The sequence below is a fragment of the Eublepharis macularius genome, chromosome 8 (assembly GCF_028583425.1).
Source record: "Eublepharis macularius isolate TG4126 chromosome 8, MPM_Emac_v1.0, whole genome shotgun sequence".
NCBI lineage: Eukaryota > Metazoa > Chordata > Lepidosauria > Squamata > Eublepharidae > Eublepharis > Eublepharis macularius.
In genome coordinates, this window is record NC_072797.1 from 43,867,922 (window position 1) to 43,888,008 (window position 20,087).

Below are 20,087 nucleotides of genomic sequence, written 5' to 3' on the forward strand. Positions count from 1 at the left end.
ATTTCCAGAAACTACACCAAGGCTTTATTGCCTTGAAAACCCTAATGGAAGGATGGCCTTGGTTCCCATCCTAGAATCCTGTAGATTTGTTTCCTTAGCAGCTGTGCTTTTCACAGAGATCCTGTGATAAGGCCAGGCCCCAGTCTGAGAAAAGTATACATCCAATTGATAAAATGTACTGACTTGCTTAAGGTGCAATTAATCTGTACGAGAGTAAGCATCAAAGCATCTTTGTTTTCCTGTAAGCTATTAAATGTTCTTTGAGGCCATAACTACTGAATCCCACTAAAAGACTTTTCAGCCCTATTTGAAATAGAGACCATCAGCACAGAAAAGTAGTCAGAGTGCTATTTGCTTATCTGGGTAGGGGGGAAAAACCAAGGATGTTACTTTCAAAACTTCCACCATATCGTTTACACAGAGTAAAACCGGCAGAAGGGCCAAAATGCACCCGTCTGTTGATTGTAATTAAACGAGTCAGTGTGTGACTTTTAAACTAGCCAGAAGCAGGAGACCCTCTGGGTACTTTTCATTTTAAAGGGAGACGTGCCAAATCAGGCACAAGCTCTTCGCAGGCTTGGTAAGAGACTCCACCAGACTCGCCTTTCCTCCTTCAGACGCATTGCCAGTGAGGGGTGTGGCTACGGAGGGTGTAGCTCCTGCCCAAGCAGATCTGCCTTCCCTGTCAACGATCCAAACCCATCGGCGGAAGGATATGTCGTGTTTAAGCAGCTGATTTTGTTCGTTCTCTCACTAACTCCGGCCTTCATCGACTTCGTGGAGCTGTTGGAAGACCTTGACGCCTTCACAGCTCGGCCATGGCTGGGACCGAGCAGGGTAAGAACTGTTCCCTGTCCCTCGTGGAGAGCGTGCCGTGGAGAAAAGGGAGGGGACTGGGGGGAAAGCGGCTCTTCTTCCGCCTCCTCGCCCCGTTCTGATTGGAAGCGGAGACCTCGGAGGGGACAGCTGCGGAGGGATTCTTCTTTGGGACTCGCACCTCCTGACAAAAAGGAGATTTTCTTAAAAGACCGCGGTAATCAAGCAAGCGGCATTTTATTTAGCTGTTGCACGTCCTTGTTGTATGTTAAAAGAGTTCCGTGTTTCTGTGCGCTTAGAAAACTGTACACACGTACACGGGAATAAAAATTGTAAACAGTGGGGCAAACTCCGAAATGAAAAGAGATTTAATTGGGTTTCCTCAGTTTACAGTTTTTTGAAAAACACAACTGCACACTTAACCGTCTATATAAAATGCGTCAGTTGCGGCAGATGGTAAATGATCAGACTTCATGATATTTTTGTGCCTCTCTTTTGCGCTCATGGCAGTATATATGGCTTTCCCCCTTTTTATGCTCAAAACAATCCAGCCGCTGCGGGTGAGTGGCTGGCCAGGCTCACTTGACTGAACTGACTGGTTAAACAGAAGACTTAATTACTTAGCAAATTTTTATCCAGTCCTTTGTCCAAGATGCTCAGGGATGCCTGTTACTTTCAAAACTTCCACCATATCGTTTACGCAGAGTAAAATCGGCAGAAGGGCCAAAATGCACCCTTCTGTTGATTGTAATTAAATGAGTCTGTCAGAAGCAGGAGAACCAATCAAGGGCAAGTGGACTATGACTGGGGTTTCCAATGGCAACAAAAGGCCTGGGCCCTGTCCTCCATGGTATCCTGTCAGCCATGCTGTAAAATAGGTTAAGTTGAAAAAGAGTGATTGGACCAAGGTAACCCAGTAAGCTTCATGCTACAGTGGAGATTTGAATCTGGGTCTACCATAATTTAGTCCAGTAATCTACCTGCTATGTCACACAGGTGCTTAACCATTTGATTTAACTTGAACACACTTCATGGATCTGGTTAAGTTGGTGATGTGCAAGTTCCTACTTGAGATGTTATCTAAAGCAGATACACACACAAAATATAAGAAACTGAGTATATTCAGAAATATAATCTCTCCCGCAACCGTAGGCAGTCAGTGATTGTAGGTAGCCATGTTGGCTTGCAGAAACATTTTTAAAACAAAAGTTATATAATATCTTTTAAGACCTACCAAAATATCGCAGAATAGCGTGCAAATTTTGGCATTCTCCAGAACTCTAATTAGGCTTAGTACAAAAAGGAGAGAGGAAAACAAGTTATTTGAGGGCACTGTGGAAATGCCTCAACGCTGCACCTTGTAGAGTCTTAAAAAGCAATGCAGGATGTGTTGCAGACTTACAGGGTAAATCCTAATAAAAGTCATACCCATCTAACCTCAGAAAGGTGTAATGCTTTTTAAGGCTACAGTATTCGTTGGATTAGGTGGTGCTGGATGCAAAACACTTTTTCAAGTTGAATCAGACTGCCAGGTCAAAGAAAAAGAACGCTTTTCTCCTTTTGTGATTTTAAAAAGAAGCTGTAAAGTGACTCTCCAGCACTCACTAAATGAGATACATCAGTCCTTTGTAAAGCAGATCACAAAAGAAAATTGTGGTGCTTAAACTGAAAGTGTCAGAGATTAATTTATACTGTTCAACTAGGTAAAGAGTCAGTGAAAACCATATTGGGTAATAAAGCCCAATGGATGGAGGCCAATAACTCCCATACACAGAATCCTGTTTGAAAATCTTGCCTCACTCCAAATGAAGCATCACTTTCTTTGACGGCTATATTTAGTATTTCTCAAAACAGGCAAAAATTGAAGGTAGCAACATTGGTTCACATAAAAACAACAAAAAGATGGATAACCCTTCACTTAGAAGGTCTGGATAAAGAGAAATGTCTTTGTGATGCATTTAAAAGATAGCAAGGCCAAAGAGGGAGGGCATTCTAAAGAGGAGGCACCACCACTGAAAAAACAACTCTGATTGCCAGCTGCCTTACATTTGTAGACAGGGCACAAAGAGCAGGGTTTAGGATGAAAGTCTTAAGAGGTGGGCTGGACAGTAAAGAGGAGGTGGACATGGTGAAAAAGCCACAAATCTGCAGCATGTTGACTTAAAATGGAATACAAGATTTATTTATTTAAACCATTTCTATGCTACCTCTTCACCCAATTCAGGGTCCCCAAAGTGGCAGACATTAAAATATTTCAAACGTTAAAAAGTGTTGCAGACTTAATTTTTGATTAGTTTCACAACTAATTAGTTCCTGATTAATGTGTGTGTTTTGTTCCATCAAGTGGTTTCCAACTTATGGCGACCCTATGAGTTAATTACCTCCAAAATATCCTACCACAGACAGACTTGCTCAGATCATGCAAACTGCAGGTCGTAGCTTTCTTTACTGAGTCAAGCCTTCTCACTTTGGGTCTTCCTCTCTTCCTACTGACTTCAATTTTTCCTAGCATTATTGTCTTGTCATGATGAGACCATTATTTTAGCTTCTAGGGATAGTTCAGGCTTGATTTAATCTAGAATCTACTTATTTGACTTTTCAGCCATCCCTGGTGTCTGTAAAACTCTCCTCTAGCACCACATTTCAAATTAATAGATTTTCTTCCTGTCAGTTTTCATTGTCCAACTTTCACGTCCATACATAGTAATGGGGAATACCATAATATTCACATCCTTATCCTTAAGGAACTAGTTCCTTCATGGCTGCCCAAGCTGCAATCTCATTCTGATTTCTTGGTTGCAGTCTTCCTTTTGGTTGATTGAGCCAAGGAATAGAAAATGTTTAACAATTTCATCATTGTCAGCCTTAAAATTGTATAATTCCTTGGTAGTCATCATCATTACCTTTGTCTTCTTGAGGTTCAGCTGTAACCCTCCTTTGGCACTTTAATCTTCATCAGTAATAATTTCAAACTGTTTTCTGCTAGTAATGTGGTGTTATTTGAATATCTCAAATTGTTAATGTTCTTTCCACCAGTTTTCACTCCACTTTCAGGAGGAATAGTGCAGATATACAGTGTTCTGTAGAGTCTCCAGAAGAAAGAGAAACCGATCTTTTACCTCCTGCTTCCTGTCCTTAGCAAAGGGGGTTTGAGCCATCTTGCCATTATTGTTAGCAGAAGTTGCATCCATGCATTTCTGAATATTGTGTTACTTTCAGCTATAGCAAACATTCACAACTGGATTATTTCATTTACACAGAAGATCAATTACTATTGTGCACTCATAGCTCAATTTCCAAAAATGTGCAGATGCAGCCAGAGGGTGACACATACTACTACCACTAATATTACTGCAATATTACTGCATTTTCCCTCATCTGATTCCTGCCATAGCCACTAGGTAGGAGTTTCCTGGCTGAGGAAACTTGCAAGCACAGTATCAGGTTTAAGTTTACTAATGTCCAGTGTGAGATACTCTAATTAATTTGTAGAATTAGAGCACAGATTTAAAATAGTTTGCTCTATATCTTCTATGTAGTATTTAAAACTTTTTTCAGGAAACATTGGTATGAGACTGCTGAGTTAGACATCATTGGAAAATCACTACATTTACCATCTTAGAACTATAGAGGAAAAAAATCAATTGGAGCATTTGATAAAGATGCTTTTAGTTTTGTGAGTTCTTTGTGTCAAAAGGTTAACACATAATGTGCGCACAAGCCACTGAGTTGCCTTTCCAAAGTTTTTTAATCTTGATGGTATTTTCTTTGTTAATGTGGTTTTGCTTTCCAGTGCTTACACTAGGGAATATATACAGAAAATGTTTTCTAACAGTGAGACACTAATTGGATTATGGTGGCTTATTTTATAGTAGTAATGCTAAAAAGCTACAATATGTTTGACAGAGTTGAAAAGGAGATATCAAAGTATAATGAGAGATGGGGTTTGTAAAAGCAAACCAAACAAGATGAATGTTGTACACTTGCACTTCAGTAAACAGAGCTAATTATTCCATTTTTCCCCCTTAAGACCTTGAAGGCTGTTCCATGCTGAAATTAAATTGCCCACATCTGTTTGGTATACTCGCACAGTGATTCGACACTAGTAGCAATCTTCTTATCATGGAAAAGGGCAGAGGTAGCCTTGCTGTAGGGGGCATACCTATGTTGGTATTAAGACTGTTTATTTGTAAAGATTTTTTTCCCTGCTTGAGTGGTATAGTGGATTAACTCCCTGCTTCTAAAGCATCTCAGATTGAAACGTCTTCACAAAAATGTCATGGTGATAGGACTGGGGAAATTGTGCCATGTGGCACAAGAACTATGTAATAAGCACAAAATGTTCAACACAGTAGCCACAATTATGCTAGATGTTCTACTTAAGAGAAAAATCACATTTTCTCATAAATATATATTGCAGTTGGTGCTGGGAAAATGCACTAACCTTACAATAGAAGTGCAATCCCAGCAAAGACATCTTGATCTCATAATAAGAAGCAGAGTACCAAGTGTTTATTTTCAATTACTCCCTAAAATATGTGTGAAAAGGCCTCAAGAAATATACTGCTTCCTGTCATCTCTGGCAAACTTATGATCTGTTATCCCCAACCAAAAAACTTTTCTTCCATTGGTCATAATAAACATACATGCTACCATTTTTAAACAATTAAAACTAGCATGGGATTAAATTAGTAAATTGCATACAGCATAATTTTTACTCCATTTTGATATGATTTTTATTTTATTGCAGTGCTAAATTAGTACTTACACTAAGATTAATCTGTTCCCTGAGTGTTTCTTTAAACAGAGGCTTATAAACTGGAATGAACTCTTTATCAGCATAGCATCTCTTGCTGTGTTGTTTTACTTGGATCAAATTCTCACTTAAATCAATATATGTCCCAGTAAATGTGGTTTTTTTAAAAAAAAAGTATTTTATTTATGCTATTTACAGTTCACCTTTCTTACAGAGACTCCAAGCGGATTACCCAATGTGAGTCAGTACAGTCAATTTCAAAGGCATTTCAATAAACAATGTAATTGAATATATAAATGCAAATTTGTAAAGCTTTAAAACTAGCAGGAATCTGATACAGAGTTGAAGGAATGCTAAACACAGCATAAACAAATCTAATTCAATATTAAACAACATATAAACTGTTCAGTAGGATTATACTTACAGCAACAGACAGTACATAGAAGTAAACTCTATAGTCCCTACCCCTTTACTTAAGCATTTCTTTGAAACCAGTTCCTTATGTTACAGCCCTCCTATCTGAGTAAAAAGCCCCCTTGAATAATTCAGTTTTATTTATGTTCAAAGAGTCAATGATTACTCAGGCCTGGTTCTCATAAACAGCAGATGAGGTGGTAAACCTGTGTCTGGTCTGTATCACTTCAGGTGACAGGTGGGAGCTCTCATGATGCAGCGTTCTTCCATGAAAAAGAATATTCTTTCATACAGATGGCCAACATGTCTGGAGAAAGAATAGATCATAATCGTTCTCCATAACATCTAGCTTTCTATGTGCCATGAATTTTTTGTATGGATCATGCAGTAATGCAGGTGAATATTAGCTCACCTGCTATTTATGAGAACTAGACTAGTCCAACAGTAAAATTCTGTGCAGTTTCAAAACTTACTGAAATAGAGGACTGAAGTAATTCTCTGAGTCTTAATTAGTTATTTACTGACTATATTTGTCTGACTGGGATTTAGGTTTCACTTTTCATTTTCTGTTCTAGACTTTACCATCTTGTAAATAATAGCACTTTTATTCATACAGTACTGCTACAAGAGGTTGTTTTAATATTATTTATGGCACTAGTATACACAACACATATACATGTGGTTTCATAAACAATTCCCAGCTTTCCGTCATGAATATTTATCTACTCTAATGCTTTCAATGTAGGCTCTTGGAATGAAAATATATTGGATTATTTTATGAACACTAAGCAAATTAAAACAAGAGATGGAGCTGAAATCCTGTGGTATCATGCAGCAAACAGTAAATTGCAAATGACAGAGGCAATACAAAGTAAGTATCTATTGGAAAATATATTTGAAAATATATGGATTGTAAAGGCTTAATTTTAATTGAACAGCATAGTATAGAAGTTATTGAAGAAATTCTGCATCTGAAGTACAATAGCATTTTAAATGTGGTTTGTTGGAAGAAAAGAATCTGTTTTGTTTTTGTTTTTGTTATGATCTAATAATAAATATAGTTTTGTTACCAGAAAAAAATAAATTTCTAGCTTGTATGGTTAGAGAGAAAACCCTGAAAATATTATTGTACCAGGTATGCTAAGCAATATTTTCCAAAGGCTGCATGTACCCTTTGTAAGTACATGCAGCATACTGCTGAAATGCATCCAGGTCTGAGGTATTGTGTCACCTGGAGAAGGGGCTGGGAGTGGTTACACTGCTAATTGTGTGCCTGACAGGAACAGTGACCGAACCTTACAGTGTCATCCTAAGCAAGTCTACTCAGAATCTTACTCAAGCTTACTCAGTGAGGTTTACTTCTAGGAAATATTCTTAGCCTTACACTGGGAGGGGGAGGGGAATGCAGACTTTATAGGCCCAATTAATGGCCCAGGAGAATGAGAGAGTTGCTGCAATGATCCAATATATGATGAAATAAAATAAAATGGGGGGAGGCAATACCTTGAGAATGCATATTAGTGTTATAGTAATAGACACAAAAGGTCTGCCCAGAGGCCACTACCCTACAGGCAACAGTTAGGTGCCCAAGGAAGGACTAGAGCTCCTTCAGCATGTATGTACTTGCTGTGGGAGAGGGCCTATCAATTGGTACCTGCAAGGCACACAACTTATTGTCGGGGGGACATGAGGTACTGGTTAGAGTCCAGGAGGTTGCTCAGATCCTCCAACTGAGCACAGGGGCCCTTGGTCTTGTGCATGGATGGGATGCTCATCTCAGCCAACAGCTGGAAGGCAGCAAGGCAGTCTGCACAGGCTTGATCCCCCATAGGGGGAAGTCCCCCCCATAGGGGGAAGTAGTGAGTAATGTGTGGGGACTGACACTGTTCTTTTGCTGTCCATTCCAAGAAGATACTGATGGTCTCAAACAGCACAGGCTATGGTACATCCCATGGGCAGGGGATTGTCCACCTACCAGCAACTGTCAAACTTGAAGCCAGGAAGATTGGTCAAGGGGGTGAACCAGCAGGAGCTGGAAGGCCAACTTAAAGTCACACTTGACCATGAGGGTTGCAGGGCTACCCCAAGCTGACAGCATGTTTGAAGGAGGCATACTGCACCAAGAATGCTTTCAGTGGAAAGGCCTGATTGACTGAGGACCCAATGGGATAGGACAAGTGATGGATTAATTGACACCCGGAGCCTTCTTAGGAACCATGCCCAGAGGAGAGACTCTGAAGTTTGGAAGGGGGGGGGGATTTGAAAGGGCCAGACATCCTGCCAGCGGCCAGTTCCTTCACCAACTTGGCTGCAACCACATGTCCTGGGCAGATTTCAAATTGTTGGCTTCGGTGAGTATGCATGGGACAGTGTATGGAATATGAAAACTGAAAGAAAAACCCTCTGAAAGATAAAGTGCTGCTTGCTGGAGGGCCACCCTGCTAACAGGAGTATGGGCTAACCCTGAAACCCCAGCCCGGGGGAGTTATTTCCTGAAGGCAATGAGGTGGGGTGAGGGAGGTGCCCCCCTCCCTGTTTCTTGATAATAAATCTGGAGGCAGGTTGGCTCCCCTGAAAGGACTGCAGGCTGTTGTGGGTGTGCAGGTAACAGCGGTCTGGGGTGAGCACCAAAGCAGTTGTCGCAGCTGTGGTCAAACTTGTGCCTGGCACTATCCTTGATTGTACTTCCAATGAACCCTGTGCTTGGGTTCTCACCTGCTGCCCTGTTTGCGCGCTCATGCCTGATCAACCCTGTCCCTCATGTGGGGGGCCCATTGAGGAGATTGCACCTGGACTTCTCACTGTGTGAAGCCCATTTGCGAAACTCCTCATCATATTTAATGGCTGCTGGCTCCCTGCCACTGACTGGGCCCGCAGTATGTTCCTGAGGTGGTTGGTGAGGAGCCAGCCCCACTCTGGATAGGCAAAAAGGACCACCCCCATGAACACTGTGTATCCCACCATCCAGTTGAGGAAGGTGCAGTCCACATCACCCTTCCTACCCCCCTGTTTTTTGTCAGCTTTAGCCAAGCACCCACATTTCCCCTTGGCTACCTTGGTCTTCACCAGCATGAAGACATCCACATTACAAAGTACTTGCCCAGGATCTGTTCCTGGACCTTGCAAGTAGGCTTGCCATTCCCCCGCTGGAGGAAGGGGAGCCCCCTGCTCCCACATCCTCCTCCCTGCCTCCATTTACCTGGCCAGTGGTATTCTGTTCTACATAGGGAGGCAAAGTTACTTGACTGGGTTTTTTTCCCTTCTTTTTGTAAATGAACAGGTGCAGCTCATATGATAGAGGCAGATGTCCTTCTTTGTGGAGGAGATGGAAGTGGCGAACCAATCATGGCTCACCCACCTGAAACCCACAGTGATAATACTTTGAAGGAGTGGATTAATGAGGTTAAAACTAGTAACAAGGGTATCAAGCTTGATTTTAAAAGGTAAAAGGAAAACTGTATGTAGATTTCATGTTATTAATAAGTGTATTCTGATTCTGTACCAGGAACTCCATTTCCTGGTGTGTGGAATTCCAGTTCAGATCAGGACCACTTCACAAGCGAAGAAGGGGCTTCTTGCCCGTGTCCTAACCTGAAAAAGTCTAGAAAGCACTGTTGTCTTCACTGGGAACACTCGCATGTACTAAGAGCCACTGTGGTGTAGTGGTTAGTGTTGGACTAAGATCCAGGAGATTCAGGTTTGAATCCCCACTCTGCCATGGAAGCTCACTGAGTGGTCTTAGACCAGTCTCCCACTCTCAGCCTAACCTTGCCTAAATGGATTGTTGGAGGTTTGTAATGTGTGAACTAGCCCAATTATAACATTGAGTCCAATGATAACATTAAGTACTGTCCTAAAGTAATGTCTTAACATTCTTTTAATAATATAATTCATTAACACAACATTTCAAATCATCAGTAATCAATCTATATATCAGTTTTGTGATGTATTTTAGGATACAGTGGGTTACTTCAACAGTGGAATGGAAATTTCCTGCCTCTCCCCTTCTACTATGGGTCATTGATCTTCATGAGATGCTGTTCATTGGGGGAAAGGAAACCCTGAAGGACAACAAAAGGGAGCTGCAGCAGGAAGGGGAATAGGGGGAAATTGCCAGTTCAGTGTGGACCCAAACTATGACCATTAAATATTTCAATTAAGGAAACCTATACACTAGTGGCCAAAATTGTGGAAACCTTTTGGAAAAAGTGTATTTTTGAGGTTTGATGGCTCATAACACCACTTTTTTGGAGTAAAACCATAAAATTATATATCAATGGAAAGAAAATTTAATCAAGAATGTAATGCAATAACTTTTATGAAGGAAATTTTTTTAGAACAGTAGTTATAAAGAAGAAGATTGAAACACATAGAAAAAATGAGTTATACAACAATTTTCACCATGTCAGTTAATACTTAGTTGGGTAAACTTTTGTTTTAATTACGGCCTTACAAAGCCTTCCCATGGAGTGAACCAAGCTTTTTAGTTCTGTAGCTGTTATAATGTGAAACCACGATTGAGTTATTGCTTCTATTAATTGTGGTTTATTGCTGGGTTGCTTCTCACTAACCAGTTTCTTTAGTTGGCTCCATAGATTTTCGATGGGGTTAAGGTCTGGGCTATTCCCAGGCCATTCCAACAGTGGAATTTATCTTGAAACCACTTTTTGCACACAGCAGCAACATGACATGGAGCTGAATCTTGTTGAAATATAAATGCTTCATTATCTTGGAAAAGATCACGTGTGGAAGGCTTCAGTTTGGGCTCAAGTATTTCATTTATGTATTTTTGGGCATTTATATTGCCATTTATCACGCAAATTCTGCCCACACCTTTTGATGTCATACAACCCCATATCATAACACTAACTGGGTGTTTCATGGTAGGTGTAATGCAATCAGGATGCAAATCTTCTCCGATTCTTCTTCTCACGTATTTTATGCCATCACTACCAAACAGGGACATTTTGGTCTCATCACTCCAAATAACACTGTCCCATTGTTCCGCTGTCCAGTTAACATGGGTTTTAGCCCAGTTTAATCTTTTCAACCTTTGTTTGAGAGATAACAATGGTTTTTTTCATGGAATTCTAGCATTAAGACCAAATTCCTCCAGTCTGCGCCGAACAGTCCTTGCACTCAACTTCACATTGAATTGCGCCATTTCGTTCGGTATGATTTTCGTTCTGTATGATTTTCTTCTGTCACCTAGGCTCAGTCTCTCAATTCTTCTATCATCCCTTGCTTGTGTGCACCTTTTCCTGCCTTTACCAGTCTGGTTTTGTAGTGACTGAGTTGCCTTATACCTCTTCAAAAATTTAGAAATGCCACCTTTGGTTAAGTTTCCACCAATTTTTCTTCTAATTTCTTCATAACTGTAGCCTTGTTCACTTAATAGTACTATTTTACATCGCTTTCTGGGTGACCAGTCAGCTCTTTGTGCCATTTCTTTAATTTTATTATGTTTTACAAGCTCACTAAATGAAATAACACAAAACCAACCAACCAACTTGATAGCAATCACATAACACACTGACAAATGACCTCCTCTCAGCTCCAATACATGACATCAATAGCTGAATCCTACTGTGACCTGATTGGCTCATTGCCAAAACAAGATAACACCTGATTGGCTCTCTAAAGAGTCATGCTCATTGGCTACATTCAAATGAAGGAAAGCTACTTTGTATCAACCTAAGCAAGTTGTGCTTCCTTTTCCTGGTTATTTGGCTATAACGTTTGATAGAATACAGATAATTGAACAAACTATGTTGCATTACATTCTTGATTAAATTATCTTTCCATTGATATATAATTGTATGGTATTACTCCAAAAAAAGTGGTGTTATGAGCCATCAAACCTCAAAAATGCACTTTTTCCAAAAGGTTTTCACAATTTTGGCCACTAGTGTATTTTTTAGAGACTTCCTCAGTTTTTCCTGTTAGATTCTTCCAAGCTTTTGCTTGATTTAAAACCACAGTAACTAGGAACCTTGAGTTTAGCTGAATTTCCAGTTGTATTTTACTAGAATATATAATACTGCAAACAGTAGCTTTTAAAACAGGACATAAGCCATAAAGCAACCCACTACATTTAATGATGTTCTGCTTAACATTTATGTTGCACTTCACCATGTGTCTCTTTTCAGTCTTTACATCATCATTGCTCATTTCCTATACTGGTAGTTCATTACTTTGAGGATCTCTGAAAGCTAGTGGGGGTGGTGACTATATGAACCAATCCTACCATGTGGGGAGAAGAAGTGTAAAATATGTTGGACATTTGTACCCATCAGGCTACATTATGAATTTGTTGTTCTGTGTTTGTAGCCTAGCATCTGTGAATCCTTCAATGAAGCTTCTTGGGGATGTAACACTGAGGAAACCTGTTTGGATTAATGCAGACATTCTTCCTGGACCAAATGGAAGTAACTGTGCAGTAAATGCAAAGGGTTTTTTAGACATGGTGACATCATTTTTTCCAAATGTAACCTTATCACTGGGATGGACAACTGGGTGGATTAATCAAAAATGCAATAGAGGTAAGAATGGTCCAATAAACATGTTTAATCCTGTCGGAGATAATAATTCTCTTAATTCTTCAATACATAGTTACTTTGTGGACTGGGAACTGTGAAGTCTAGTGCTGCCTCCTCTACTTGATGTGTAGATCACATGTTCTGCATACAGAAGGTCTCAGTTTCAATTCCTGGTTATTCTAGTGAAACTATATCACTCCAGTCTTGGTCCATCTATACTGGCTCCCAATCTTTTGCTGGGCACAATTTTAGATGCTGACTTTTAAAGACCCGAGGGACTGTCTACTGCCTTATGAACCTGCTCAACTGCTACAATCATCTTAGGAGGCCCTGCTTGAGGTACCCTGCCTTCTGAGATTAGGCAGGTGGTAACCTGAGAGAGGGCCTTCTCAGTAGTGGCACCAAAACTGGAACTCTCTCACCAAGGTGACTCATTTGTCCCCTTCTTCCACCAGTGGGTGAAGATTTTTTTTGTTGATGTTTCCTCAGTGATTCCTGTTTCTTGCTTAATGCATTAATTGTTGTTTTTACATTTTTGTATGTGTATTTTAGCACTGGTTTTAATTGTTTGAATGATATTTTTGTTGATTTTAATGGCTTTTAAAATGTGATTTTATGTATGTATCAATTTGTTGGCTGCCTTGGTGGCCCTTATGAGGGCAGAAAGGCAGGATATAAATTTTGTTAAATAAAAAAAATCCTCCTTTGGCCTGTACATACAGAACAACATGAATTCTTCCCTAAATTTAAAAAATAAAAATCATTTTGGGTTTCCTGAGAAAAGTATTATATAGAATCAGAAACCAACAGGATTTGAGAGACAGTATCTGTTTGTCAGGATGCAAGGCTTGCTGCATTTCATTGCTTAATGATCCTTCTTGGGGCTCCTGAAAAATATTTCTGATGAATTAATATTCTTTGACTATAATTCTTAAGAATGAACAAATGTTGAGGATGCCTGCTGAGTTCTTGAATGCTGTATGGTTTGTTCTTTTTGTAGGGTACAGTTCAGCAATGATGCAAGAGATGACAGATATTTGTAGAGATCTTACTCAGCCAGTAACATTCCCTGTAAGAGCTGCTTTGGTGCGCCAGTCAATATCGGAACTTCAGTGGTTGTTACAACAATCAGACAGGTATACTCACTGTATCAAATAATAAACTTGATGATCCCTTATCAGTAAGGCGACAAAGTGGGTAAACTCCCAGGCAGACAATAGTAGCTTGTAAATTAAGGAAAGAACTTCCCCAGTAGCCTGTTGAAGACTCAGTGTTCACTGTCACAATCTTCAGCAGTCTTTGGGCAATTGATCTAGGTCTCAGGATTAAGTACAGAGGAAGCTTCTCATCTGATCAACAACCTGAGCAGTCTAACAATATTGCACTGGTGAAAGGGGGTGGGATTTCTCATTTTTTATCTTCCATCCCTTACAATTCCTTACTAGTCCCAAACTTTACAGCTATTTATTTGTATTATATACAGTTCATTTGCACAGAGGTTATTTGCTCTGGATTCAATGCTGTTGGGAAGGGTTCCCCACCCCCCACTTCCCTATATTATCATGGTACCTTTGTGTACCTCATGGAGTTTCCCTGGATTTTTTCCATTCTTTCTCAAACCTGCTATGCTCTGAAGTTTTGGGAAGATTGCAGTAAAGTGATCCAATTGCCATTTTTTTCAGCAATTGCTAAATCCCTGGCAGCCTAGGAGAGGAGGAGCCTGCTGCTGGGGGAGTGGGGCAAGGAAACTGCAGACAGACTCACCATGTGGAAACCAGGCTGCCACCATGCTTTATCAGCAGCTGCACTAGCAGTGGGAAAACCACACAAGCCCATCCCCCTGTGGAAACCACTTCCGTGTGCTCTCAGTTATTTAAGAGTTTTAATCTATCTGTCAGTAGTTCAAGTCATACTGGAAATATTTTGGAACTGATTTTTAAATTTTGTCTTATTTATTTTTTCTTTATTTAAAACATTTTTATGCTTCCTTGCCAACCAAACAGCATCCCCAAGGCAGCGAATGTCAAAACATTAAAACATTTAAGACATTAAAGCAGCACTTAAAACAGAGCATATATAAAATAAACAATTTAATAAAAATATATAAACACACATGTAACAACATAACCAGCGAGAAGAGCCAAAAAAAAGTTATTAGGTGTATGCCAGACTAAACAAAAAAGCCTTCATCTACTGGGGGAAGACAGGGAGACAGGCAAATTTTCCTAGGAAGGAAGTTCCAAAGTTTTGGAGCCACAACTCAGAAGGCCCTTCTCAGGTTGCCAGCCATCTTGCCTGGGATGGCAGGTGCACCTGACCAGGGTTTCTGAAGAGGACCTGAGTGAAGAGGTAGGTTCATATGGGAGGATGGTCCTTCAGGTATACTTGGACCCAAGCTATATAAGGCTTTTAATGTCAATGCCAATGTCCTGAACTGAATGCAAAAACAAATTGGGAGCAAGGTAAATGGAATAAGATTGGAGGGATTTGGTCCATATAGCCCACTCTAGTCAACATTTTGGCCACAGCATTCTGTACTTAGCTTCTGGACAGTTTTCAAGGGCAGCACCATCCAGAGCACATTGCAGTAATCTAGATATCACTGGAGCGTGACCACATCAACAAGCTCTTTACCACCCAGGAAAGGCCGCAGCTGACTCACCAGAGAAAGCTGGTGAAAGACACCCCCAGCCACCTGGTTTATTAACAGCAGCCCTGGGTCCAGCAGCACCTCCCAAGCTACAAATGTGCTCCTTTAGAGGGAGTACAATCCTACCCAGAACAGGAGATCTCTCTGTTCCTGTGTCAAACCAACCAATAGAATCTGATGTAATGGCATGTAAAGGCATAACCAATATGCCATTGTAACAAATAGGCTTCTTAGCTTCTGTTTTAAAGGTGAAGTCACACAACTGATAATGTATGTAGGTTAGTTGCATGGAATTCCCCCCACATACCAGCTTTCAATTAGTAGAGCTAGTCTGTCTTGTAAATTCAGTACATCTCAACAGAGGCAAGCGTGTTAGATGATAAACTTAACTATCAGTGCAATCTTTATTCTAATGAGCTTAGACTGGAGTAACTTTTCTTAGGATTGCAATGTGTATCTTCTTTAAAATGATTCTGCCGATTTTGCTGATTTAATTACATTTATTTTCTTGAATAGTTCATTTTAAATAGTTATATGTAAGGTTTTTTTTTAAAAACCCTTTGTTTAGATTTCATAGGCCTCAAACATTTCAAACATGCCATTATAAATATGAAGGCAAAATATGAATTATATCAGTCTGAAATGTTTTTATTTTTAATTGCTTAGTGCAGTTTTGCATATAGATTTTCATAAAATGAAATAAATTGCTTTGGTGACTAATTACAGATATACCTTGACCATTTGGACCGGAAAATGTGATGAATATTCAGTAGAAGATCTACTTTTCATCAGAAACTGCTTTGATAAAACTAGAATTTTTTATGATATCTTAGAACCACAAAAGTCTGAATTCAGAAAGGCCATAGGATTGGAAGTTCCATCGTGAAGAAAACTGATTTTCTATTTAATGGTGATTACCTGTGGCATCATATCATTGCCTATGGAAAAGAGACTCATGCTCAATCCCAATTTTTTTGTCTGTTGCTGCTGTAATTTATCTTGCCGCTGCTGCTCCTTCCTGGTTATGTTTGTACACTTTGCTAGAGATGGTCTTCTATCTTGATCAAAAATCCAGAGTAGTTAGCCGTGTTAGTCTGTTGTTGCAAAATAGCTCTCTGATAAAGAAAGCTGTGGTTCTCGAAAGCTTATGCTACAATAAAGTTGGTTAGTCTTAAAGGTGCTAATGGACTCTTATCTTGATCAAATGTTGCATCTTTGACAGTGACCAACATTGAATATAGAAATAACATGGCACTTAGAAATCTTTTTAGAATCTTAGAAATAGCTTCCAGCTTTTTAAGTCACGTCTTAGAATGAGAGCCTGATTTTTATGTACAAAGTTTGTGAAGAGTAGGAAGTTTTCAGGTTCTTTCGAGTCCTATGATTTTGTACTAATCTATTTTAGCAAATAGCTTTTACTGAGAATGTTGAGTAGTAAAGAGTCCAGTAGTACCTTTAAGACTAACCAACGAAGAGAACTGTGGTTCTCGAAAGCTTATGCTTCAGTAAAGTTGGTTAATCTTAAAGGTCCTACTGAACTCTTTACTGTTTTGCTACTTCAGACTATCATGGCTAACTCCTCTGGACTGAGAATGTTATAAATGTAAATGATCCAGTTCACTCTTACCTTCTTGCCTGACTTTGCCCTCTTCCTTTGTTTAGGAAGAGGGCCGATGGCAAATAGGCTGAAGAAATAGTCTACTTTGGTTTCCAGAAGGTACATAATTTTGTCTTCTCCAATGCATCTGGCACTGCTTTCATAAAAGAATATATACACATCTATATGCCATCTCTGCCATCCTTGGACTGTAAAAAACACTGTGTGATATCTTTTATTTGTCACTTTGTGTCATGATAACAACTTTCTGGGATGAGTACCACTATCTATTCCAAAATACAAAGGAGCCAATGTGGTGAATTTGTTATGATTGTCTGACTAGGACTGGAGAGAGCTGGTTCAAATTTCCATTCTGCCTTGGGCCAGTCTCCCTGTGTCTCTAATTAGCATACCTCACAGGATTGTTATAAGGATTTTTATTTGAGGATAATTAACAGTTTGCAAAGCAAACCAAACAATTTATGTTTTGTATGAATTGAATAAAACATCTTTAAAGAGGAATTGCATAAAATGTCTTTAAAAAGATATGAAACATTCGGAGCAGAAGTACTCAATCATTTTTATACTTTACAAACAATACAGCTGAACAGTATAATTTAAAATTTAGGTCCAACCCCTTTGTTTACATAAAGGTAGCAAATACAAATATCCAGCATTTATTAAAAATATAGTGTTCCTTTACCTAAATGTTAACTTTATTTTCTCACACAGGTATTTGTAATCACAGATGATTTTTGAAAACTGATGTATTTAAACTTTAACAACTTTCCAAAAAACTCTCTCATAGAACTCCCATATAAAACTTTCATTTATTACTTTAATTGTGTTGTGTTTGGAGACTGAAAATTTTTATCCTTGGTGTGTGTTACTTGTTTCATATTACCAATGATTGTGTTCACTAGAGACTACCATAAAGGAACCATCAGGGCTTAAAATGATTTGATGTTACATAATCTCTTTCCTTAGCTATAATATAACTGCTTTTTAATATTACCAGCATATCTTTGAGACAATCTCTCTTATGTGTTAAAAGTTAGTTACTCCTGTAAACAGACTAATTACATGAATATAATAACTTTTAATCTTTCAGACAAAATTACGGAAGTTACTTACGGGAACTGGATCTAGAGTGTTCATATTTTATGGTAATTTTTGAAAAGTGACAAACACATTAAACTACTCCTTTGAAGCAGGGTTTCCTGCCTACTTACAGAAAAGGAATAAAAAAAGTATACTAAATGTTTGCAGAATATAGCTTCTTGAAAGCTCTGTGCTTCTGGGAGTGATTGCCTCAAATACCCACAAAGTAGATGGGCCAAGACTGGTGAACTGCCAACCTGTGCTAAGGGAACTGGCAGGCCAAGGAAAGAGGAATAAATCACACGTATGCAGAAATCAACTCACTGATTTTTAGTGATAACTCACTAAAAACGTCAGCACAGTGTGCGACTGCCATAAAAAAAGCTAATGCTATACTAGGGGTTATTAGGAAAGGGATTGAAAACAAATCAGCCGGTATCATAATGCCTCTGTATAAATCGATGGTGAGGCCTCATTTGGAGTACTGTGTACAGTTCTGGTCGCCACACCTTAAAAAAGATATCATAGCACTGGAAAAAGTACAGAGAAGGGCAACTAAAATGATTAAAGGGTTGGAACACTTTCCCTATGAGGAAAGATTGAGGCGCTTGGGGCTCTTTAGCCTGGAGAAAAGACGACTGAGGGGAGACATGATAGAGGTTTACAAGATAATGCACGGGTTAGAGAAGGTCGAGAAAGATGTGTTTTTCTCCCTTTCTCACAATACAAGAACTCGTGGGCACTCTATGAAATTATTGAGCAGTCTGGTTAGAACAGATAGAAGAAAATACTACTTTACACAAAGGGTGATAAACACATGGAATTCGTTGCCACAGGAGGTGGTGGCAGCTACAAGCATTGCCAGCTTCAAGAGGGGACTGGACAAATATATGGAGCAGAGGTCCATCAGTGGCTATTAGCCACAGGAGATAGATGGTATTCTCTTTGTGGGGAGGTGGTGCTCTGTTGTCTTGGTGCTGGAAGGAAGGCAGTGGGAGGGCTTCTGGTGTCCTGGCCTCACTGACAGTCCTTTAGATGGCACTGGATTTCTAGCCACTGTGTGTGACAGAATGTTGGACTGGATGGGCCACTGGCCTGATCCAACATGGCTTTGCTTATGTTCTTATGTTCTTATTCTTATCCTTCTGTTTAAGATAGTATTGTCCTATTTTTATTTTTTAAATTTTCTGATATTCAAGAACTATCATGCCCCCTCACCCAATAATCTTTTCCTAACCTGAAAAACCAAACCTGAGGCTTTGAGATGTCCACAATTACAAAGTGATGGCATGCAGATTAAGTTTTTCTTTCTAAGGTACTGAATTGCTTTCCTTCCTTAAGCATCCTTCAAAATTCTTTGATTCTCCCTCTTAACAATTGAAGAGCAAGATTAAAGTCCAGTAACACCTTAAAGACCAACTAGATTTCCAGAGTATGAGCTTTGAAAGTCAAAGCTCCCTTCTTCAGGTACATTTAGAAGTGGAACTATATGTTTTTTCCAGTCAGAAGGTGGAAGGTAAGGGTGTAATAATACTGTAATTAACTTGATAGATCTGGGGTATGAAAAGCAGAAAATCAGCATCTGTTACAAGAGAAGAATCCAACGTCCCTGTTAAGCCCAAATTTGCAAATAAACTCAATTTCAGCAATCTCATATTCAGCAATCCCCTGAGCCTGCATGTTGGGAAGGTGGAATATAAAGCTAATAATAAACACAATTTTCCTTTGAAATTTCTCTGCTTGAGAACTGCTGCTCTTAGGTCAGCAATGGAATGTTATGGAAAATTAAAATGTTCTCCCACTGGTTTCTGAATGTTATTTTTCATATAAAATTTATTCTTTTGTGAAGGGACTGACATGTCTGTCCGATATAGAGTGTAGAAGGACATTGCTGACACTTGATGGCATATATATTGTTGAAAGATGAACAAGTAATGAATCTGAGATGGTACAGATGGTATTGTTAGGTTCAGAATTTTTGTTGTTAAAATGAACAGAATTGACATCTTGGTTTATTGTAGGCCCTAGTCCAAGCAATTGTGTCCATGTCAGGAAGTGCATTGCTGTACCATAGTGATTAAGTGGTTGGACTGCAAATCAGCACTCTGCTAGTTCAAATCCCACTACTCCCATGAGCTCAGTTGGTAGTCTTTGGTAAGACAGTCCTCTCAGCCCCAGTTCCCCTCCTGTATTGGGGGGATAACAACACTGACT

At 39.4% G+C, this 20,087-nt stretch overlaps 1 protein-coding gene across 2 annotated transcripts; it reads left to right on the plus strand.

The window, feature by feature from the left end:
• The first annotated feature begins 707 nt into the window (after nucleotides 1-707).
• FAM151B (family with sequence similarity 151 member B) lies at nucleotides 708-17,645 on the plus strand. 2 transcript variants are annotated; one of them, XM_054986910.1, is made up of 6 exons: nucleotides 708-837; nucleotides 6,732-6,857; nucleotides 9,267-9,429; nucleotides 12,317-12,528; nucleotides 13,526-13,661; nucleotides 15,902-17,645. In XM_054986910.1, the coding sequence occupies exons 1-6, from the start codon at nucleotides 819-821 to the stop codon at nucleotides 16,059-16,061; spliced, it is 816 nt and encodes a 271-aa protein (XP_054842885.1). In that variant the 5' UTR covers nucleotides 708-818; the 3' UTR covers nucleotides 16,062-17,645. The 2 variants fall into 2 exon arrangements, with proteins under 2 accessions (XP_054842885.1, XP_054842886.1); XM_054986911.1 differs by having other exon boundaries at nucleotides 16,838-17,645.
• The last annotated feature ends 2,442 nt before the right edge of the window (nucleotides 17,646-20,087 follow it).

Bases quoted from the DNA above. Each gene is read 5' to 3' on its own strand.
- FAM151B (XM_054986910.1), top strand. The intron at 9,430-12,316 runs GTAAAAGGAAAA...CTGTGTTTGTAG, and splicing joins ATCAAGCTTGATTTTAAAAG to CCTAGCATCTGTGAATCCTT. The intron at 13,662-15,901 runs GTATACTCACTG...GACTAATTACAG, and splicing joins TTGTTACAACAATCAGACAG to ATATACCTTGACCATTTGGA.